General features: G+C 38.5%; 4 protein-coding genes across 5 annotated transcripts; 1 reads left to right on the top strand and 3 right to left on the bottom strand.

The window, feature by feature from the left end:
- The first annotated feature begins 123 nt into the window (after nt 1-123).
- Nucleotides 124-3423, top strand: AT5G12970 (Calcium-dependent lipid-binding (CaLB domain) plant phosphoribosyltransferase family protein). Its single transcript, NM_121300.3, has 2 exons — nt 124-253; nt 890-3423. Exon 2 carries the CDS (start codon nt 1001-1003, stop codon nt 3308-3310), a length of 2310 nt encoding a protein of 769 aa, NP_196801.1. The 5' UTR covers nt 124-253; nt 890-1000; the 3' UTR covers nt 3311-3423.
- AT5G12980 (Cell differentiation, Rcd1-like protein) lies at nt 3392-6241 on the bottom strand. Its single transcript, NM_121301.5, has 9 exons — nt 5981-6241; nt 5468-5539; nt 5203-5292; nt 5038-5080; nt 4698-4804; nt 4378-4473; nt 3974-4164; nt 3821-3890; nt 3392-3669 (listed from the first exon to the last, which is right to left on the bottom strand). Exons 1-9 carry the CDS (start codon nt 6146-6148, stop codon nt 3571-3573), a joined length of 936 nt encoding a protein of 311 aa, NP_196802.1. The 5' UTR covers nt 6149-6241; the 3' UTR covers nt 3392-3570.
- Nucleotides 6242-7242: 1001 nt separating this feature from the next.
- CLE40 (CLAVATA3/ESR-RELATED 40) lies at nt 7243-7793 on the bottom strand (the record flags this gene model as incomplete). The annotated part of the gene is made up of 3 exons (NM_121302.2): nt 7684-7793; nt 7538-7584; nt 7243-7344 (listed from the first exon to the last, which is right to left on the bottom strand). The coding sequence occupies exons 1-3, from the start codon at nt 7775-7777 to the stop codon at nt 7243-7245; spliced, it is 243 nt and encodes an 80-aa protein (NP_196803.1). The 5' UTR covers nt 7778-7793.
- A 386-nt stretch (nt 7794-8179) lies between these two features.
- On the bottom strand, nt 8180-19498 carry GSL12 (glucan synthase-like 12). Of its 2 annotated transcripts, NM_001161240.2 has the most exons (44): nt 19351-19436; nt 19016-19267; nt 18830-18930; nt 18579-18703; nt 18375-18468; nt 18181-18291; nt 17990-18106; nt 17728-17820; nt 17441-17532; nt 17183-17309; nt 16639-16776; nt 16475-16551; nt 16291-16384; nt 16006-16134; nt 15791-15905; nt 15377-15711; nt 15224-15276; nt 15062-15122; nt 14823-14904; nt 14688-14737; nt 14515-14601; nt 14262-14402; nt 14094-14188; nt 13911-13995; nt 13679-13839; nt 13418-13541; nt 13215-13318; nt 13007-13139; nt 12769-12920; nt 12349-12458; nt 12148-12273; nt 11993-12055; nt 11706-11895; nt 11536-11632; nt 11007-11126; nt 10800-10918; nt 10618-10701; nt 10410-10522; nt 10087-10316; nt 9205-10002; nt 9088-9125; nt 8999-9011; nt 8802-8924; nt 8304-8702 (listed from the first exon to the last, which is right to left on the bottom strand). In NM_001161240.2, exons 2-44 carry the CDS (start codon nt 19209-19211, stop codon nt 8454-8456), a joined length of 5745 nt encoding a protein of 1914 aa, NP_001154712.2. In that variant the 5' UTR covers nt 19212-19267; nt 19351-19436; the 3' UTR covers nt 8304-8453. The 2 variants fall into 2 exon arrangements, with proteins under 2 accessions (NP_196804.6, NP_001154712.2); NM_121303.8 differs by lacking the exon at nt 8999-9011 and having other exon boundaries at nt 8180-8702; nt 8802-8987; nt 9075-9125; ... (1 more) ...; nt 11993-12061; nt 19351-19498.
- Between the last annotated feature and the right edge of the window lie 887 nt (nt 19499-20385).

Below are 20385 nucleotides of genomic sequence, written 5' to 3' on the forward strand. Positions count from 1 at the left end.
GAAAAAGATGAATAAAATATGAAAGAAGAGGTCAAAAGTGTAGGTCCACTAAAAAGCAGCAGATCTTAGCACACCCACATGTCCCCATATATTCTATTTCTACTGTACACTCTCTTCTTCTTCACTTCACTAAAAGCTCACTACTCTTCTTCGCAATCTCATTTTTAACATTTTCACTTTCTTCTAAACTTTGCATTACAAAAAACAATGTATTTCCAAGTTGTTCTCTCTATTCTTCATTAGATCCCTTGAGGTACATTACCATGTCCTAATTTTTCTATTGGTTTTGTATTTGTTGATATTTATATTATGTGTAGTTGTTGTTTTGATCAGTAGCTCAAGTAACAGCGACAGTGAAGAATTAAAGATATTAAAACAAAACATTTCTTGTTTACTCTTCTTGTTTTAACTGTCTCTCAAGTAGATCATCTTGTTTACTCTTCTTTTATTGTATTTTGTTTAAAGTAAAATGATGTTTTTTTTTTCTCTCTTTCTAAAATGTTCACTTTCGAGTTTTGTTTGGATCAGCCTAGAAGAAAGCTAAGAGAGGTTGCTCTAATTTTTTTGAAGAAAAAGTTATATACATTTTCTTGGGGAATCTCTTTATTTTAAGGAAAATGTTTGTCTTTGGTAGATTGGTAGCTGCTTGTTTGGTGAGAAAACTCCAACAAGAGTCCTAAATAACATTTAAAAGTTTACCATTTCCACTTTTATAAACATTTTCACAGTGCTTATATTATTATTCAGTAGAGTGTAGATCTCAAACTCCTTGATTCATTCGATTTTTATTCGAGAGATGTCTATGTTACTAATATGTTGTAGCCATTGTAGGTAAACTGTTAAAATCTCTCTGATCCATTTGCTGCTGTGTTTTGTTTCTTTTTACCAGAAGGGTTGTCTTAGATAACAGAACCAAGCAGCTTCCCCTGAAACTGCTTCTTCTTACAAGTTCTTGGATCTTTGCCATATAATTGCAAGAAGTTTTCAAGATTCAGACAAGATGCAGAAACCAGGGCAAAATATAGATTTTGCACTGAAGGAAACTTCACCAAAGATTGGTGCAGGTTCTGTGACAGGTGATAAACTCTGCAGCACTTATGATTTGGTTGAGCAGATGCATTACCTCTACGTACGGGTCGTTAAGGCGAAGGAGTTACCGGGGAAAGATGTGACCGGTAGTTGTGATCCATATGTGGAAGTGAAGCTCGGAAACTACAGAGGGATGACTAAGCATTTCGAGAAGAGGTCGAATCCGGAGTGGAAGCAAGTGTTTGCGTTTTCAAAGGAGAGGATCCAAGCATCAATCTTGGAGGTTGTCGTTAAAGACAAAGATGTGGTGTTAGATGATTTGATTGGTAGAATCATGTTTGATCTCAATGAGATTCCTAAACGGGTACCGCCTGATAGTCCATTGGCTCCTCAGTGGTATAGGTTGGAGGATCGACATGGGCGTAAGGTTAAAGGAGAGCTTATGTTAGCTGTTTGGATGGGGACACAAGCAGATGAAGCTTTTTCTGATGCTTGGCATTCAGATGCAGCCACGGTCGGACCTGAGGGTGTGACACATATCCGTTCAAAGGTTTATCTTTCGCCAAAGCTTTGGTATGTCAGGGTCAATGTAATTGAGGCTCAAGATTTGATACCTCATGATAAAACCAAGTTCCCTGAGGTTTACGTGAAAGCAATGCTCGGAAACCAGACTCTGAGAACACGTATTTCTCAGACCAAAACATTGAATCCGATGTGGAATGAAGATCTGATGTTTGTTGTTGCTGAGCCTTTTGAGGAAGCTTTGATTCTCGCGGTGGAAGATAGGGTTGCACCGAATAAAGATGAAACGTTAGGCCGGTGTGCAATCCCGTTGCAGAACGTCCAAAGAAGGTTAGACCATAGGCCGCTTAACTCGAGGTGGTTCAACCTGGAGAAACATATTATGGTGGAAGGAGAGCAAAAAGAGATCAAATTCGCAAGCAGAATTCATCTAAGAATCTTTCTTGAAGGTGGGTACCATGTTCTTGATGAATCAACTCACTACAGCAGCGACCTAAGGCCAACCGCAAAACAGCTATGGAAACCGAGTATCGGACTGCTTGAAGTAGGGATCATAAGTGCACACGGGCTGATGCCAATGAAGTCAAAAGACGGGAAGGGGACAACAGATGCATATTGCGTGGCTAAGTATGGGCAGAAATGGATTAGAACAAGAACAATCGTGGATAGTTTTACGCCTAAATGGAATGAGCAGTACACATGGGAAGTGTTTGACACCTGCACTGTCATAACTTTTGGAGCATTCGACAACGGACACATTCCAGGCGGAAGCGGAAAAGACTTGAGAATCGGGAAAGTGAGAATCCGGCTCTCTACCCTTGAAGCTGACCGTATCTACACTCATTCATATCCGCTACTCGTCTTTCATCCTTCTGGGATCAAGAAGACAGGTGAAATACAGTTAGCTGTGCGGTTCACTTGCCTATCTCTCATCAACATGCTTCATATGTATTCTCAGCCATTACTACCCAAAATGCATTACATCCATCCGTTATCGGTTCTCCAGCTGGACAGCCTGAGACACCAGGCGATGAACATTGTCTCGGCAAGGCTGAACCGCGCAGAGCCGCCTCTTCGCAAAGAGATTGTGGAGTACATGCTCGATGTTGACTCCCATATGTGGAGCATGAGGAGGAGTAAAGCTAACTTCTTCAGAATCATGAATGTTCTGAGTGGTCTCATTGCTGTTGGAAAATGGTTTGATCAGATCTGCAACTGGAGAAACCCAATAACCACAATTCTCATTCATGTTCTTTTCATTATCTTAGTTCTTTACCCGGAATTAATCCTCCCAACGGTTTTCTTGTACCTTTTCTTGATTGGGATCTGGAATTTCCGGTGGAGACCAAGGCACCCGCCACACATGGACACACGGTTGTCCCATGCAGACGCTGTTCACCCCGACGAGCTTGATGAAGAGTTTGATACTTTCCCGACTTCCCGATCCTCTGAGATTGTGCGGATGCGATATGACCGGCTCAGAAGCATAGGAGGACGGGTTCAGACCGTGATAGGCGATCTAGCAACACAGGGAGAGCGGTTTTTATCGCTGCTGAGCTGGAGAGACCCGAGGGCAACCACATTGTTTGTGCTTTTCTGTCTCATAGCTGCTATCGTGTTGTATGTTACGCCGTTTCAGGTTGTTGCACTTCTTGCTGGGATCTATGTGCTGAGGCATCCAAGGTTCAGGCACAAGCTACCCTCTGTGCCGCTCAATCTCTTCAGGAGGCTACCTGCAAGATCTGACAGTCTATTATAGATAAATTTATCTGCATCAGCTTTTGTAAAACGTTTGTTGGATTTAAAAAAACTTTGGGTTTAATGCTTAATTCGGTCTTTTCAATGGAATTTTAGTTATATTGATTGCAACATCATAAGACGGTCAAGAAATCCAAATACATATATCCATCAAACTCAAAATCTTTGGTTGGGTTTCTGTTTCTCATCTGTAATTCTGTTTCCAACTAACTTTTTTTGTCCAATGAATAACAGTTTCTGCCCAGACTATAAGGGTTCGATTTAATTCACAAACATATGAGCCAACCCTTGAGGTGCTCTCCCGCCAACGTTAACGTTGTGGAGCAGTTGCTGCAGCCATTGCATTGCAGGTGGGTCATCCTGCCAAATTAAGTGAGACGATTAGCTAAAAACAGTCAAGTCTCAAGTATCAAAAGAATTGAGTCGTGATAACAATAAACTGATAGATAACAATTTGGTATCAGAATCACTAATAATTGGTTATGATGCTATCAAGAGATATGACACTTACATAGAGACAACCACTGAAAGTAGCATCCCTCAGAAGATCTGGAAGGCAACTTCCAAGTGCATCGCATGCTCTGAATGTCATCAGTAACTGTATTGTGTAAGCACGAGTGTATAATATGGTTTTCAAATGAAGGAAAATGGATAATTATTGCACCTGGGGTTATCTGTCAAGCGAAGATAGCAGCGTATGATGTGCTTTAGTAGCCTAGCGGACGGTCCTTCTGCAAGTGAAGTAACCATATTTCCCAAAACCCGACCCAGAGCAAAGAATCTCTCCGCTGTCGTGCACATGTACTCAAGCCCAACATCGTCCAGCAAAACTTTCTGAACAATGAAAGTAGCAACCTGACATAACCGTTCAAATAAATCAATCAGATGAACTGTACATGACCAAAACCAATCAGAAACATCAATTGCAGAAGAAAACTTATACAAGTTCTTTGTATGAAGCAAAGATTTCAGATATTTGCAACTGGCTGTATAAATGATAGGAAACTTGATATACATTTTTCAAGCATGTGAATCTAAAGAGAAGCATCTGAAGATAGACAAACTTACAGTCTTTGATAACTCGCTGCCATTCTCCATTGTCCGGAGGCACAATGGGACAATCTCAGTTTGAAGAAGGAATCTGATCACTTCAGTATCATCAACCTACCAAACCAAATGAACGATGTTGCAAGACCAATATCACTAATGATGTCTTAACAGGATCTACTCAAAGGTCTTAGCATGCTAAAATCGTTGTTTCTCAAATCACCAAAATATTTATTTACAGCCAAACAGTTGTTAGCATGTAAAAGAAGTGTTCCTGCCTTTTTGGCATAAACATACTAAATAACTAGACGAGGAAACAAAACTCAAATATCAATACATACCTTAACAAGTGCACCAATAACCCCCAAGCTAGTCAGCCGCAGGTACTCAAACGGTCTTGATTTGCTTGATGTATTCAAGAAAGCATACAGGTACAATGGCAGATGGGCTGTATTTTGAAAAGCAACAGACTTTAAACTTTAAGCATATTATAGCCAAACACACATCTAATAAATGAGATCAATCAGAAAGAGACCAACAAGGTGGCTCTTAAAACTAGTTTTGGTAGACGGGTTGGGTATTCAACTAATGCAATCTATCTCTATAACTTTAGTCACAGAGCAAACACCGAAATTATTTGAATGAGAACTAAGGAAGAATTGTTCGGGCACAGGACTGTACCTTTTAGGAACAACATTCTCGTATCAGTATGAGAAGCAACACACTGGATGTACGAAAAAAGAGTCGAATCAATAAAAAATAGAGTCTTCCAAATTGAACATACATATATAAACGTTTGTAAGTCTCCCTAAAAAAGAAAGAGGAAACTGACAATATTTTATGCACCTGAAGAAGAGCAAGTGCATTGCACACCCTGTTAGATTGAGCAGGAGTCATGGTTGGAGGAGATAGGGCAGGGTAAACTGCGATAATCTCCTGAAAAGAGGAAAGAAAGAAAATGACTAGATCTTAACCAATACAATGTACATCAAATCTCAAAAGTTAAAATGCTAAAACTATAACAGTATATAGAGAAGCCAGAAATCAATAAATAAATTCCCCTGAAGAATAAAGGAACAAGTGCCATATAATAACATGGAGGAGAGGGTACCTGTAGAAGAGCAGGAATGGTACCAACAGAATGCCATAAAAGCGGAGCCAAATCTTGAAAGATCTCTCTCTTCTGAAATAATGAAACACGGGATTAGACATGAATTTCAGTGAGAAGAACTTCTTAATGTATGAAATCAAAAGCAATGAGTACAGTAAACATCAAAACCATTTGATTTTTTAATTGTCCAGACGTTTAACTTCAGTGAAGAATCCTCATACCAACTTAAATTGCTCACCAATCGAGATCAACGCCTTAATCAGTGTTGAACTATTTCGATTATTTAATTTCATCCCCTATTCATGCAGGTTTACAATCTCAACAATAATCGTACAAATTCCCTCAAAATTTGCGGCAAGGAAGAATTAGGAGTCGGTAATCTAAAAGCATGTCTACGATTCACCGGACTAAACAACCAAATACATTCGAAATTCCATTCAATAGAACGCAGAAAACGAAAACCCAAACGATCAAAAATTCGCGAGTAAGAGAATTCGGTGAGAGAGAGATGACCTTAGACAACTCGTGAAGTGCATTTTCTCTGAGTTCGGGATTGCTGAGATCGAGAATTAACTGCTCCGCCGATGATAGCTTCCGATCGTTGTTGGAGGAAGAAGAAGGAGAAGAAGCTCCTGAGAGGGCGACAGATTTCATGGAGAGCGGAGGAGGAAGATTAGCCATTAGAGCCCCGTCACCGTTTACACGCGCCGCAGAGAGAATCGCTACTTGTGACAGTGAAAGGAGGAGATGTATTTATAGGACCTAAGGGGGGCGTGTATGTCACGTGCCTCGCTTGCTCCGTTACGGGATTTGTTCAAATCTAAATCTCACGTGACTTGTGAAAAAAAAAAAAAAACTCTCACGTGACTCTCCCGTGCCTCACACAACTTAAGATTCTGAAAGATAGATTATAAGATTTACATGATTCACATTATGACTTAGCTAATGTAGAAGACAATAAAAAAACATAGGTATTTTGATATCAACAAGCCAAAAAAACACACACTATATCTACTTTGTTTGTGGCGCCAAAATAAACTGATTTAATATCTTTATTTATTGCGGTACAATAAATAGTTTAACCGTATATCCTTTTATTTTTGTTTAACATGAATTTGTCGTGTCACTCGGTGTAACATGCAAGGGGAATATGTGGCTCCAAAACTCAACAAGTAGTGGTCGATTGGCTACCGAAACTAATTAAGGTCAATGCAATAATTTTATTGACAAACAATCTAGCATCAACAAATCTATATACAGTCACAAAATTAGAACTAGATACACCATATTGTCCTTATAAAGAAAATATATCTTACCGTTTTAAAACTAAAATCAGACAAAATTCTAGTACAAAACCTTAGACAACCAATCTACCACTTCACATCCAAAAGATCGGTTTTCCCAAGTTTCTTCTAGAAACAAATGTCACAGAATAATTAATTGTGATTTGATACCAACTTAAAACACTCTAAACCCAAAATTTATATATACAATTGATGTCACGAATGCTTCCGACTTCATCTTGAGAACTAACTCATCACAAAAATTGAATTGGAAGTTGTTACGCTTTGGCATCTTTCCAAAGCATCCACAAAATCTTGGCTGAAGTAATTGAAATACTCTATAGTAAATAACGAAGTTAATCATTTTCAACCTGAAATAGAAATTTAACATTCGGATAAACAAAACTCAAAACTAGAATGTGAAAAGCATTACAAACTAATATGTCAACAATGGGAAACAGAAGATACAGAAAAAAGATATAAGGAATGAATCTATGGAGTAAAAGGAATGTGTTTATGATGAAGAGGGTCGGATCCAGTTGGAACTTGTCTTTCTTCAACTTCATTAGCTGTTCCTCCATCAATCTTCTTCTCCTGTTTTCAGTACCAAAACAAAAAATTAATCATCTTTGCATCAAAATCATATAGAAAAATACAAACGAATATCAAATGCAAAGAGCTAGCTAGAAAACAAAAAGTTTCATACTTTTTATTGTAAAAATAAGAAACGAATTGTTCATTTCCTTCAAAACAGTCGCGTTGTGTTTCTAGGAAGAGATTTTCTTACCTTTTTCATGGCTTTCGTATCTTGTGTTTCTCCTAACCAAAAGAAGGCTAGAAACAAAAAGAACAAAGAGGATTGATTCATCATGTTTTGAACCCAAACGATGAATAAAGATGAGAATATTATTAAACATATCACATGACACTTACATTTTGTAGAAGAAGAGTGAGCAAGTAGTGAGGACGAAAGAAGAAGGATGACTAATATGATAAAAACGCTTCCTTTGTATTTCATCGCCGCCATTTCAAAAACCTCTTTGTGGTAAGAGTCTCGACAAGAGTGACGAGAGGTGTGTCGTCGTCTAATAAGGTGAAAGTTCCGGGTTTTAACCTCGTTTTACAGCTTTGTTGGGGCCAAATCCGTCATTTTGGTTGTTCTTTTTGGGATGAGATTTAAGCTGTACGGACACAGATTACCGTTTACAGGCTGGCTCGAACCAAGACAAATTATCATTCTCGTACAAATGTCGTGGTGCCACGTATCGCCGCCACGTCTCCGCTTATTTGTCGAACCAAACATTGTCACAACTTCCCGCCATTTTTTAAGTTGTCTTTCAACGAAGCAGAGGAAACTAGGGCTAATCCTTCTTAGAAGATCGTGGGCTTTCCTTATCGGCCCATTAATGAACCCAGTTGGTAACTAGGGAATTTTTGAAAGCTTTGTTGTCGCTGTATCTTATAGGCCAAGCAAAAGTTGTTAGTAAGTTCCTTATCTTCCTCGACATGGACCAATGGAGGTCTTCAACTAAATAATTAAACAGTCATTAAATGATAGATAACGTCTAATTTATAGATGAATACTACAATGTTTTTACCTAAGCGATATATTGAAAACTAAATTACATTAACCCTAATCATCCATGAAGATAAAAAAGGGATAAATTAAGATCCCTTCCCTGTCATTACAATGAAGAGATGAATCATTCCTTGTTTCGAGAAGAGCGATCCTTACGATGACCTCCAAGGATACGAGAGATCTGAAGACCTCTACTGAAAGCTTGATTAAAGAGCATACGCGTTTGGAACTCTGACACAAATGGAAACCATGCCAAGAACGCCACTGGCGTGAACAGCAACAGTCCCATTACTATCTCGTATCCACGAGCTAGGGTCCTCACTGATCCCCAGAATCCTGCTCTATGAACCACCGGCTTACACGCTTGCGCAATCTGCAAACACACACCAAGTGTTAGTCTTGTTTTTATCCACACACGCACAACATTTCCATTTTAATAGGACTCCAGTGAAAAGCTTTTTTTTTTACTTACCAAGAGCATCCCCCAACCTGTGGGCATAAAGGCAAGGATACACACAATTATGTCTTGTATCGTCATGTGAGCCAGTGTGATCAATATCACAATAATTGCGATAAACGTCATGAATATCAGCCCCTTTATCAACCGGAACATCAGCTGAAAACTCGCGCTGAATCTCCGCCTTCCAACCGAAACAGTCTGAGACAAACAAACAACAAAAAACTTGGTTATTGACCATGACGTTCTGGGGAATTAAAAAGAGATTGATGTATCAAGTAAACCCACCTTCATCACAAACAATATCAAGAAAATCACCAGCCATGATACTCCATAAACCTGAGTTGACAAGGGATTTTAGATTTAGTGATTGGATAAGAAAATACCAACATCAAGAGCTAATAGAAATGTTACATACCAGAAAGTTTTTAGTCTTCTCTGTTATAGTGAGATGATAAACAAGCCCATATTGATAGATAAAGAACCGCAGTGCTAGCAAAATCTCAACAACTATACCACGTTTTCCGGAATACCGGAGATGTTCTTGCTCTTCCTCCCACCACGATTCCCAACTTTTTTCTGCCGGAACACCAATACCCCCGATGTTGTTTATCCATTTATTCCAATCAGTCCAATCATCAACAATCTTCTGCCATTCAAAACCAGAAGGATTGAAGAGGAAGGGAGCAAAAAGCCAGGTCCCGACCATGAACCACATAGATATGGTGATCAAAAGATATGCAAGGACGCCTCTGTAAGCACTACCAAATATTTGATACACAACGAGTAGCAGCATCATTTCAAGTCCCTTCACAAAATGGCTCCGGGAATACAGTCTGTAATTATCAGCAAATTTGGCATGAAAGACGACAAATCCTCTTCCTGTGGACCTGTACTTGGCACCGCCATGAAGTAACGTCCTCCCATAGTAGTGAGTCTTTGTCCCAAGAGAGAACGTAAAGAACACTGGCGCCAACTGAAGCTGCATCAGCACAAATTCACTCAAGGCAGTCCTAAAACCCCTCTCTAATCCAATTTCCATAAGCATAGGTAAAGCCATCAGGAAACCAATCTGGACAAAAGACTGTGAAGCCAGAGCTATTTGCAAAGGTGTATTGTCTCGGATGCCTTTCTGCGTACTTAAACCTTGTTCGAGCCCACTCAAAACAAGATAGAGACGTCCATAAAGGAAGATGTAGACAGTGAGAACAGTAATCTGTGAAAACAGTAGAAAATGAATCAGATCCGAAATAGCTGTGTGGTACTTACTTGGCTTAACAAAAAAGGAACGAAATAATACCAGGGTGCTGAAATAAAAGCCAACAGTGGTGAAGTAACATGACATCATTCGGAAAAAGTCAAAACGGTGTCCAAGCCTGTAAATATCCCGACTTAATGTCTGCTCTCCATTGCCGTTAGCAATCTTGGCCTCAAACATAGAGATCTGATTTAGACCAACATCTCTTCCTTTACCAACTTGTATGTATTCATGATGGGTAACATTTCCTTCACGAAGTGTAGAATTGAATCCTGCTCAATACAAAACATTGGCAATCCATCAGCGAGGACATCAGTTAGAGTCTATGAAAGAAACAGATACTACTCAGTAAGAGTAGAATATACCTGCAAATATATCTTCACTGAGGTTGATTACCTTGGATGCTTTGCTAACACCACCTCTTGTTAGATGAAACAGTCTATCAAAAACATCTGGATGGCCATAATGGAAACGCACCCTATATTGGAGAAAGAGAGAATTCTGATTTGGGAATGATAACAAACAAAATCATGTGCAATCATCACTACAGATGATCTCAGAAAACACACTTACCTCAATGGATTTGCCAATAATCTCTGACCAATGGTAACAAAACTAGTCTCTTGATTTGACATGAACCAAGCAAGGGATGAAACTCTGCGAAGGGCCCAACACCAAATGTTCTTAGAGATGATCAAATTTCATTGAGCAAAAGAGAAAATAACTAAAATAGACGGAAATGCTATAACACTCACGATCCAGTAAATATATGTTCCCTAAGTCCAAGAATGGATGGATGTCTAACACCATCATGTTTTGTAAGAAATTCTTGAAGCAAATTCCTCATCTTTAACGCTTCCTCCATGTAATTATCCTGAATAAAAATGGCATTATAAGAAACTTAATATCAACTTGAAGTATCGAAATAACTAGAAGGCTGAGCAAAAAGAACAAGTGCATACCTGATTCATATCGATTGTCTGTAAACCTTCTCCACGGGAAAAAATGATAGCATGATTTTGGTTTTCTGGCTTTCCTTCTCCAAGAATAGCAGGTCCAGGAAGCCTAATCCTGTAGATAACCTAGAAGGCATGTAGATTTTAATATAGACATCCATGTAAGAATCAAAACAAAGGAGTAAAACTACCATGAGAGAGCATATATAACAGTAAAGTAAATATAAAACTAATGCGGCAAAAAGACGTATGTTTCCCAGATGCAGAACAATTTATGAATTAACACAGGTGTATGACATTAGGTTGCCATTTAACTAATCCTTATAAGATATATTATTCAGCATTCACTAAGAAAATGACAGTAAGAAATTCAGCATTGGCACCACCTTCTGGACGGGTTTACTTTACACAAACACATTCAACGACATAATAAATTGCAGCAACTACAGCTAGAGACAAGTGTTAGATTGTTTTGCATTACCTGGTCCAGATTTTGTGCTAGGGTAGAATGATCAGTTGACTTAGGCACCTTTACCAACACAGAATAATACACTTTCTGGTTCCCTTTCTTTGACTTGTCTTTCACTGGTTCTTCGACCTCATCAATATATGCAACACGGAGTGAAGGGTATCTGCCAATTGTAAGCAACGGCATAAGTTTCAAACAAGTTAAAACAAACAGCAAAATATTATTATTCTACACACCTTGTCATAAGCCTCAATATATCCTGCGCACGAGGATCACCGGATCGTTTATGGATACCATATTGTTGACATGATACAACATATGTAAACTTCATGTCAGCAACAGCTTGGCACTGTGCCCAGAGTGATCTTTCACCTCTTGAATTGTTCTCTGAATTTAGTTCTACAGCCTTGTAACCTTCCATCAAATCTGGAGAAGCAAATTGCAAGAATGAGTCAGCATCACCGATTAGTTGTGTGAACTGATTTATGCCCCTTTGCTGTTTAATATAACTAGAGAAAAACACCTTCATGCATAGCCATGTCAAGGAATGCCTGAAGCTCCAAGGCTTTTCGATAGTACATCATTCCTCTTACTGCAAAAATATCAAAGATTAACAACATATCTCCATTGTATCCATCTAATCTTTTTACTGAAAGAAAATTAACCAAAAAAGCATACCAGTTCTAGTCAAAGTTTGCCCTCTATATGAAGCCCATAAACGAAGTTCCTCCTCTAATTCATCAGACTCCTTAAGTTCCTCTTCACTTAAGCACTTCACCCGCTCAAGAAAATTGTTCCATTCATCTGGAGATAAAAGGTCAGGTTCAAGACGTGATTCAAGAATATAGGCTACGTTAACAGCATATGAACAAAAATCACCTGGAAAAATCTTTTGTAGGTAGAAGAGGATTGAAACACCATCTTCATTTGGTGTTTCCAGGTCCCGCAAGGAGAAGAGGACCTCTTCAGTGTAATAAGGAGTCAAAACACTACAATGAGAATAGCAAAGAGAAAACCCCACCAGTTAAGTAACGAAAACTTCAATAAAAGCAAAACATTATAATGACAAACTAACCCAGCCAGTTCAGTTACGAAAAACTACATTGCAATTCATACTTCATTATAATTATAAACAAGTAGCAATTGCATGATACAACAGTTCTAAATCTTAGTTTTGTCATCATAAAAGAAGAATTTGAGGAAATTATCAACTGGAATTTTAGAAGAACCAATAATCTTCCAACAATATGTGACTATATAAGTAGTGGATTCTAATTAAAATGACCAGAAATTGCTTACGAAAATGATAGCATGTTGCGAACTTTAGGTGCCATAGGCATGTCCATGAACAACGAATTTGAGAAGAATGAGATCCGCCTTCTTGCTTCCAAGTTAGAGGGGACATCCATAGCAGACTCTTTAGTAGTCAACAAAAGATATATCCGTTTGATCTACACATACATGCATTAAAGTTTTGAGAACAAATCATATGAAGACTGCGCGAATAGAACTTAAATATAACCCTATCTGGCATAACCTTCTCTTTCCAAGCTTCTGTTACTGGTTCAATAGGAAATCTAATGGCACCTGAGGATGCAAACAGCTGATATTGTTGTTCGAGAGGGATCATTCCCCCATGCCAAGTGCCACCATGACTTGAATCTACCAAGCTACAGAGACACTAGATATATAAGATTTTGATGTTCATACGACAAGCCATTGCGGTGCGGTAGAAAGTCGCCAACCTCGATATATTGTAATCCTCCATCATAATGTCTCTTGTTACAACTTCCAGCATGTCTTGGAAGAGAATTACAACGTGATCTCTATCTTCCTCCTTATTGTCAAGCTACATTGGATAAGAAAACGAAGATATTGGACCAATTGACAAATAAGTTTTTAGATACTAAAACTACAAAAGAAACAGTACCACAGGAAGAACATTTACCAAATATTTGATCAACTTGACAAAGTGATCATAGAGGCTAGGAAGAGCACTCATCTTGTATTCTTGAATCAAATCCCCTGTATCTATATGTTTGTCAACCTCTGCAAATATGATCTCTATCACCCTGAGACACGAAGATATAAATTGGCCATAATATAGTGTGGTACGTTGCAAACTTGCAATTATCAAAATCAGAAGTAGATATGTAAGAAACAAAAGCAAGTTCAAACACTATGGTTCCAAAAACTTAACCCAACTTACTCTTTTTCACGGTTTCCCTGAACCACAAATTTTATGATATTCTTGAATGAAGCATAGCATTCACGGACAGCACATTTCATGTAAGTGTCACTCTCAATCCTCTTCTTGAGCTCTCTGTCCTTCCCATTACTGTCTTTTGCCATATCTAATGCTATTGGAATCTACAGCCAAATATAGAAAAAATTAGAATAACCAAAAGATTAAATTCTAATGTGTTTCTGTGAGAGCAAACCTTGCTAGCCAATAAGAAGGGAGGCCACTGTATGAGATCCAAATCACGGTCAGCCCAATAAGGAACAAGCAACAGATCCATCTCCCTATGAATAGTCCAAATGCAAAAAGATAGCTCAAATTTTTTGAGTTCCAGATAGTTTCTTTCAGCTAGATATGTGGCATAGAAAATTAATAAAATTACCTATCACTTATAAGATCTTCCTCTCTAAAACTACTAATTATTGTGTTCCACAACTGTGCAAATCTTGCAGCTTCTTTCTCTTTGTTCACAGGTACCTGAAGTAAATTTTCAGTACAAGCAATCAATGAGAAGAATTGTACGTGATAGCAGTTCACTCGTTCAACAAACCTTATCCTCCGTAAAGTTATGAGATAACGTTGCCCTTATTCCCTTCTTCTTTTGCTGGTTCTTTCCATCTGGAATTAAGCGGTCATTAAAAGCTCCAGGCAGTGATTCAAACCGTGATCTGAGCATTCCCAGTGTCCGAATCTGTAACAAGTGAAAAACGCAAGGATTTAGAGAACATCAATAACAATTACAAGGGAAACCTCAAGTTCAACAAATAACTCAGCTTCAATCAGATTATCTTAAAAATGCATACCTCTCCAAGGCGGCGGAATGCACCGTAGATACCTCCAAATAATGTGGAAAATATAGCATACCAAATCTGACTATCCATAAAATATACCTGCAGCAAGATGTAGCCGAGATCAAATTAGCAACAGCACAAAGCAGGGGAGGACGTGCAGACATGTTCGACTTGACCATGCTTACCAGAATAATGGGGGCCCAGAGGGCGATAACGACACCAATATTGTTTTTGGCTGCACAAATCAAGTAGAGATGGTGTGAGAATAAATGATAAATTTTCATTCCAGCAATCATGTAGTGTATGTGAAAGTGCATTACCACGAGGAAAGAACTCATGCCACTGAAAATTTGTCACACGGGCCTTCATAATGGCTTGTGTTGGGGCAACTAAAGGCCTGATCTGTGAGCAATGCCAATTTATCAGACTTCAGTTGTGGCAATCATGGAAAAATCAGTCAATTCAATCCCATAATTATTGTTTCCATGTCTCATCACGAATCTTACTCTTCTCACAGCATGGTTAATAATTACCAGAACTAGATACAAGAAACACATACCTCAATGTAGTAACTGAATGCCAGCTTTGTTGCAATAAGCAACACCCAGAACATGGTATATCTACGCAAGAAAAAGGTAGAGAGACATGAGTGAACAGAGGACTCAGGCTTGCACCAGTAACTAAAATCCAATGATGTTTATGTCACAAACAGAACCCTTACTTGAAGAGGGAAAATGCGCTCTCGTGCATTCCTCTGCCAACGTAGAGTCTGGGCTGCAAGGTGTTAATTATAGTCACATCAGTTAAACAACACAACAGAAGGTTTTCGTTAGTTTCTTATGCAAGAACACAAACTGAGTGAATAGATGAAAACCTGAGACCACCACATCATTAGCATTACAATTCTGTAGTTGGACCTCTCAAGAAACCGTCGTAGCAGAGGGAAAAGAAACATTACACCCGCGAGCATGTTAGGTGACAAATAGGAAACGACTGCTATTATAAATAGAGAAGGTGAGTGCATAGCACTCCCAAACCAACTCTTGATAGTTCTGGCAAATGCTGGAGGATCTTTCCAGCTGTAGGCGTAAGTAACAGGCAGAATAATAACCCAGGCAGCAGCAGAGAACACTTTCAGAATGTATCTTAGTTTAACATGTAGTGTCATGCTTTGATGAGCTTTGAAATTAAGGATCACATCAAGAACAGCTGCAGAAATAGTTCTAGTAGATGAGCTTTCGTCACTCAAGTAAACTTATGAAAGTATTGAACAATTACATTAACCAACCTTGTCCAAGTTTCATTATTGCAGCTGTGATAAACACGCTCAGAACTTTCTTGAATACATCAGCTCCAAAGACTGAACTTGGTTGTCCGCCATCCCAGGCCATAATAATCATGGCCTTCCAAAATTCATCATCGAAATCATATTTTATGAGAATGTGCATTTCTTTAATACATCAGCTCCAGAGAGAGGCAGAGACATATAGAAGATAGTAATACCTGGAGGCACAGAATATAGAAGCTCCACATTCGATCGAAACTTCTGAAGACATGCCAGAAAGAACGAATCTCAACAAAATTAACTTTACCAACCCATCTATCTCTGGCGACAATAGGCTTGCTGTTATCCTGTGATATATGATAAAAAAAATTCAGTAGCAAAAGATTAGAGTTCCTAGTATAAAAAAAACCACACCACCTAGAAACTAGAGCAGTGTAGCAGATTCCCGAAACCCAAAAAAAATATATAGACAAGAACAGAGAAGATGTGTAGTTATAGTGTACCCCGTCCTTTTCTGTATTGGGTACAGCAACAGGCAGACAAAAGAAATCAGCATCAGCTCGCATTGGCCAACCTAACCGAAAACAATCAACTGACCTGCAATGAAGAAACCATACTTGATTAATCGTAGAAACCACTTATGAAGACCTTTACGACTGTGTGAAAGCAGGTAGATAGATATATCACCAAAAGTATTCATTCAAATCATCGTAGTTCCTCCACTGAGAGTGCTTAGACTTCCCTTTTTTGCTTCTTTGAGCCTCCTGTGAATGGCACAATTAGTGAGTAAGAATATTAACAAGCAAAAAACTGCTGAAAGCACAAGGAAAAGCTCGAAATTTAAGGCCTACCATCTGAATCACTTCATAAATAGGAGTCACAACTTTCCTCAAGAATGCATCTTCCTCGCCTCCATAAGCTGGCTTCACATTTTCCCCAGTCATAGGACTAACATTCCCAGCCAGCATACCATAGAGTTCAAATGCCATCTGCGAAAGCATGAAATAGAGTAGGAAGTATAAGAATATCACATCTAGGAACGCATACTAGCAAAAAATCTGTGTATTTATCAAAAGAAAGCATGGTACCCTGAGCACAATTGACATTTAACCAACATTCTAATTTCTAAGGGGAATAATATCAATTGACATTTTCTCATCAGAAATACGTCAACCTGAGCACATATACACATGTTTTGCCTCAAAACAAGACTCAGATGACAATTTTATTACTGTGCGTGCAAGTTATAGCTCCTTAGCAGAAATATAAACAACAAAAGATATAACTTTCAAGGATTAAGAATGACAGTAAAGCATAAGATTATCATTGGCGGACAAGCATAAAAATACAAGAATCACGCACAAACTACGGAAGACCTTACAAACTGAAACTTACATGATGATAAATGTAGCAGAGACACTCTGGCATGAATCTCAAGTTCGCTGCTTCACCCCAAATTAGAAGATACAGGGCCATATACAATAGTTTGCGCTGCTGCATTTCCTGCTGTATAGTTGGCAACCTACAAGAAGATCATACTTTAAAACAGATTCTCCACACCAGAGTTTGCATAAACATTTAGACACACACACGAAATCTAATTCCTGTACATGAACAGCATACAGAAACTCTCTGTTGCTACAATTCCCTTACCAAAGACTACTCTTTCGACCAAGGTATTTGCACCATTTCTTATAGTTCTTGAAAAGCTTCTTCATCACTTCTGTCAATGCTTGATCATCTAACTGTGAGGGCACAATGAGAACAAACGAAAGGATAAACTGAAAGTACATTCATTAAATATTATGCTCATAGTAGGATGCAGTTACATATATATTCCATGGAAAAAAAATGTACTGCGCAGAAATGTCCTACATGCATGGACACACGAAACCTATATAAAAGTGGTCTTTCAACAATGGTAAAATTAAGGTATAAACCTTTGGCTGCTGATCAGGCTTAGGAAATTGTCTTATATGCACATTAGCAAGTAATAAGATCAGATGCTCCCTTTGATTAGCCACATTGTCTTTCTGCAGAACCATAGCATAAACAAGAAAAATTGCATGTTAGCAAGTAATAAGATTAAGTGCTCCTAAGATTAGCTGCATTGTCTTTCCGCCAAACCATTAAAGAATTTATAGATTACTCTCAACAAAAGCTTAATGACAATTGGCAAGCATCACGAACTAGAAAAATTACCTGAAATCCAAACATTTCTTGAAGCCAATCAAGCATGTCTTCATCTTTCTTTTTCTTGTGACCTTCTGGCCAAGGAAGACCTCTAGTATTGCGGAGAGCAAGAACAGCAGCTTGGATCTGCAGTAAGGATTACATCACCCGCTGATAACATATTACAAATAATAACAATGCCCAACAAGAAGAGGACTAACCTCAGGATATCTCATAATCGCTTGATTGGCACTATCAGGATCGAGAGGTAGGATATTATAGGGGACATACAACTGTGTCTTTTCTGCAACCTTATCTTGAGCTTCCAGAATCTGGAACCATTCAACTTCATTGTAAAGTTGCACAAGAGATGGAAAAAAAAAAGAGACAGGACTAGAAGGTCACAATGCCTTACCTCCCGGTCAACCTCAATGGACTGTGTCAGATTAACAGCCTTCAACACCTCAAACAAAACATTGGCAGTTTGGTATGCCTTTGTCAGCTGGGCACTGAAAATTAACAGCACTTCAAAGTATCATTAAGAGAATTTAGTGCTCTCAAACACTGGCAAAACACAAATTAGCATCTTAAAAAGACAATTTAAGTAAGTTAGACATACCGGTCAGCCTTATCAGCAGCATTGTGCAAAGCTTGAATATACTTCTTATAGTAGTGTTGATAAAAGCTTTGCATTTCACGGGCATCACTTTTCTTAACCCTGCCCATCAGTGTTGGATCATGTTCCTGCAAAAAAATCAAAGCAACAGTAGACCACATTTGTCAAAGAAAAGTACTAAAACCAAGATTCCTTCTAATAGCTATCCAAATCTGCCACATGCAAGAATCAAGCAGAGTATAAAGAATGCTCACTCTTTCAAGACGCTGTAGAAGTGCAGTCTTAAACTGCCGAACACCTCTTCCACTGGAGGTAGGATCCAATCTATGTGCTTTCTCAAATGCATAAAACCGACCTAAGGGAGAAAGCAGAACCAAAAACCAGATAAACAACCAAATGACAGAGAACCAAATTAAGAAATAAGTTTTAGAAGAACTTACAGAGATACGCAACCCTAGGATTACTAGATTCAACTTCATTAGCAACCCGAAGAATGGGGGCAATCTCAACAAGAGATGATGGAACAACTTCACTATCGAATGACTCTCCAAGATTACCAGCAGTCTGAGTTCGTATAATCCGCCGCTGCTGAGGCTGAGACGGCCCTTGATCAGGACCTCCTCTCGTAGCAGACATTTTGTCTACCCTATAACCTCCAGGTTTTAAATCGTTTTAAGGTTTCCTCAGCCTCCCTGAAAACAAACAAAAGTCATTAGACGAAGATGGTTAAAAATCAACAGTGACGAACAGAGATGCAACATTGAGAAGAACATACAGAGAAACGGAGATCCAGAAACCCTAACAATGGCGGAGCAAAGGAGCCACAACTTTTTAAGCTACTTAGCTGCTAAGTACGCAAAGTGAAAGGGAGAGAGAGAGAGCAGTCTGAAATGAATGTTTTTTTGTATTTATCTTCCTTTTTTAAGCACCGCTTTAATAGACACAAAAATAAAAAGAAATTTTAAAAAGGACACTTTCGAAGGTCGTGTCCAGAAAAAGGCTCTACCTTCCATTTAATTACAGTAACACCACCAAGTTTAAACTGTGGCAATGTCGGTTTTGTCTTGGAGCAAGCAAAAAAAGGTACCTCCAATCTATTCACTGAGACAAATAACGTAATACTTATGAACCGAAAGGGTATTTTTGTAAGGGGATTTGGAATTTCAAAAAAGTCGAAGATTCCAATAAAAAAAGTGTTAGCGGTTTTTTAAAAACTTGAATGGCTTCTTTGACCTCATATGACTCGTCATTACTTTTTTCAATATTTTTTTACCGTTTTGTTTGACGTTGTTTTTACCGTTGCGTTTGTCCAACAAGATTAGAGGATTTGGCGCAGTGTTTAAAGTAATTAGATAACTAATAACCTTTGATTGTTTTATAACCAATAAGTTTTCGTTAGATCTTATTCCAAATTATATGTTTCAAGTGTTTAATTTGATGTAAGTTTTTATCCTAAACATGGGCTTTAAACATGTAATTTATGAGTCAGGATACCAAAGATGTTATTCAAGCTTTGATGCAAGTGCAAGCATGGCCTGCTGGCCAACCATTTATCAAAGATATACCAGTCCTAGTCCTGAACAACAACAACAACTCCGATAGCATCACTTTCACTTTCACTTTCACTCAAGTCATGTTGCTGTCGATAAGTAGCAGCCTCATACATAGGCCGGTCATACTCTTTATCAATAAAGTTATGTTGAGCCCAAACAAAAAAGCATACGTCGGCGTAAAAAACATAACAATGCGTTAATGCTAAAAGGCCCATATGTAAAATAAATCGGCCCATATGTAAAACTTTTTTTCTGAT

Source organism: Arabidopsis thaliana, chromosome 5 (assembly GCF_000001735.4).
Source record: "Arabidopsis thaliana chromosome 5, partial sequence".
Classification (NCBI taxonomy): Eukaryota; Viridiplantae; Streptophyta; class Magnoliopsida; order Brassicales; family Brassicaceae; genus Arabidopsis; species Arabidopsis thaliana.

What these genes read in the sequence shown, in the direction of transcription:
- AT5G12970 (NM_121300.3), top strand. Translation starts at nt 1,001, where the DNA reads ATGCAGAAACCAGGGCAAAATATAGATTTTGCACTGAAGGAAACTTCA.
- AT5G12980 (NM_121301.5), bottom strand. Translation starts at nt 6,148, where the DNA reads ATGGCTAATCTTCCTCCTCCGCTCTCCATGAAATCTGTCGCCCTCTCA. An exon ending in CACTTCACGAGTTGTCTAAG is followed by an intron (nt 5,540 to 5,980) that starts GTCATCTCTCTC and finishes TCATTATTTCAG; the next exon opens with AAGAGAGAGATCTTTCAAGA. An exon ending in ATGCACTTGCTCTTCTTCAG is followed by an intron (nt 5,081 to 5,202) that starts GTGCATAAAATA and finishes TCGTACATCCAG; the next exon opens with TGTGTTGCTTCTCATACTGA.
- GSL12 (NM_121303.8), bottom strand. Translation starts at nt 19,211, where the DNA reads ATGTCTGCTACGAGAGGAGGTCCTGATCAAGGGCCGTCTCAGCCTCAG. An exon ending in TCCTAGGGTTGCGTATCTCT is followed by an intron (nt 18,931 to 19,015) that starts GTAAGTTCTTCT and finishes TTTCTCCCTTAG; the next exon opens with GTCGGTTTTATGCATTTGAG. An exon ending in CGCAACATGCTATCATTTTC is followed by an intron (nt 12,459 to 12,768) that starts GTAAGCAATTTC and finishes TTCTCATTGTAG; the next exon opens with TGTTTTGACTCCTTATTACA.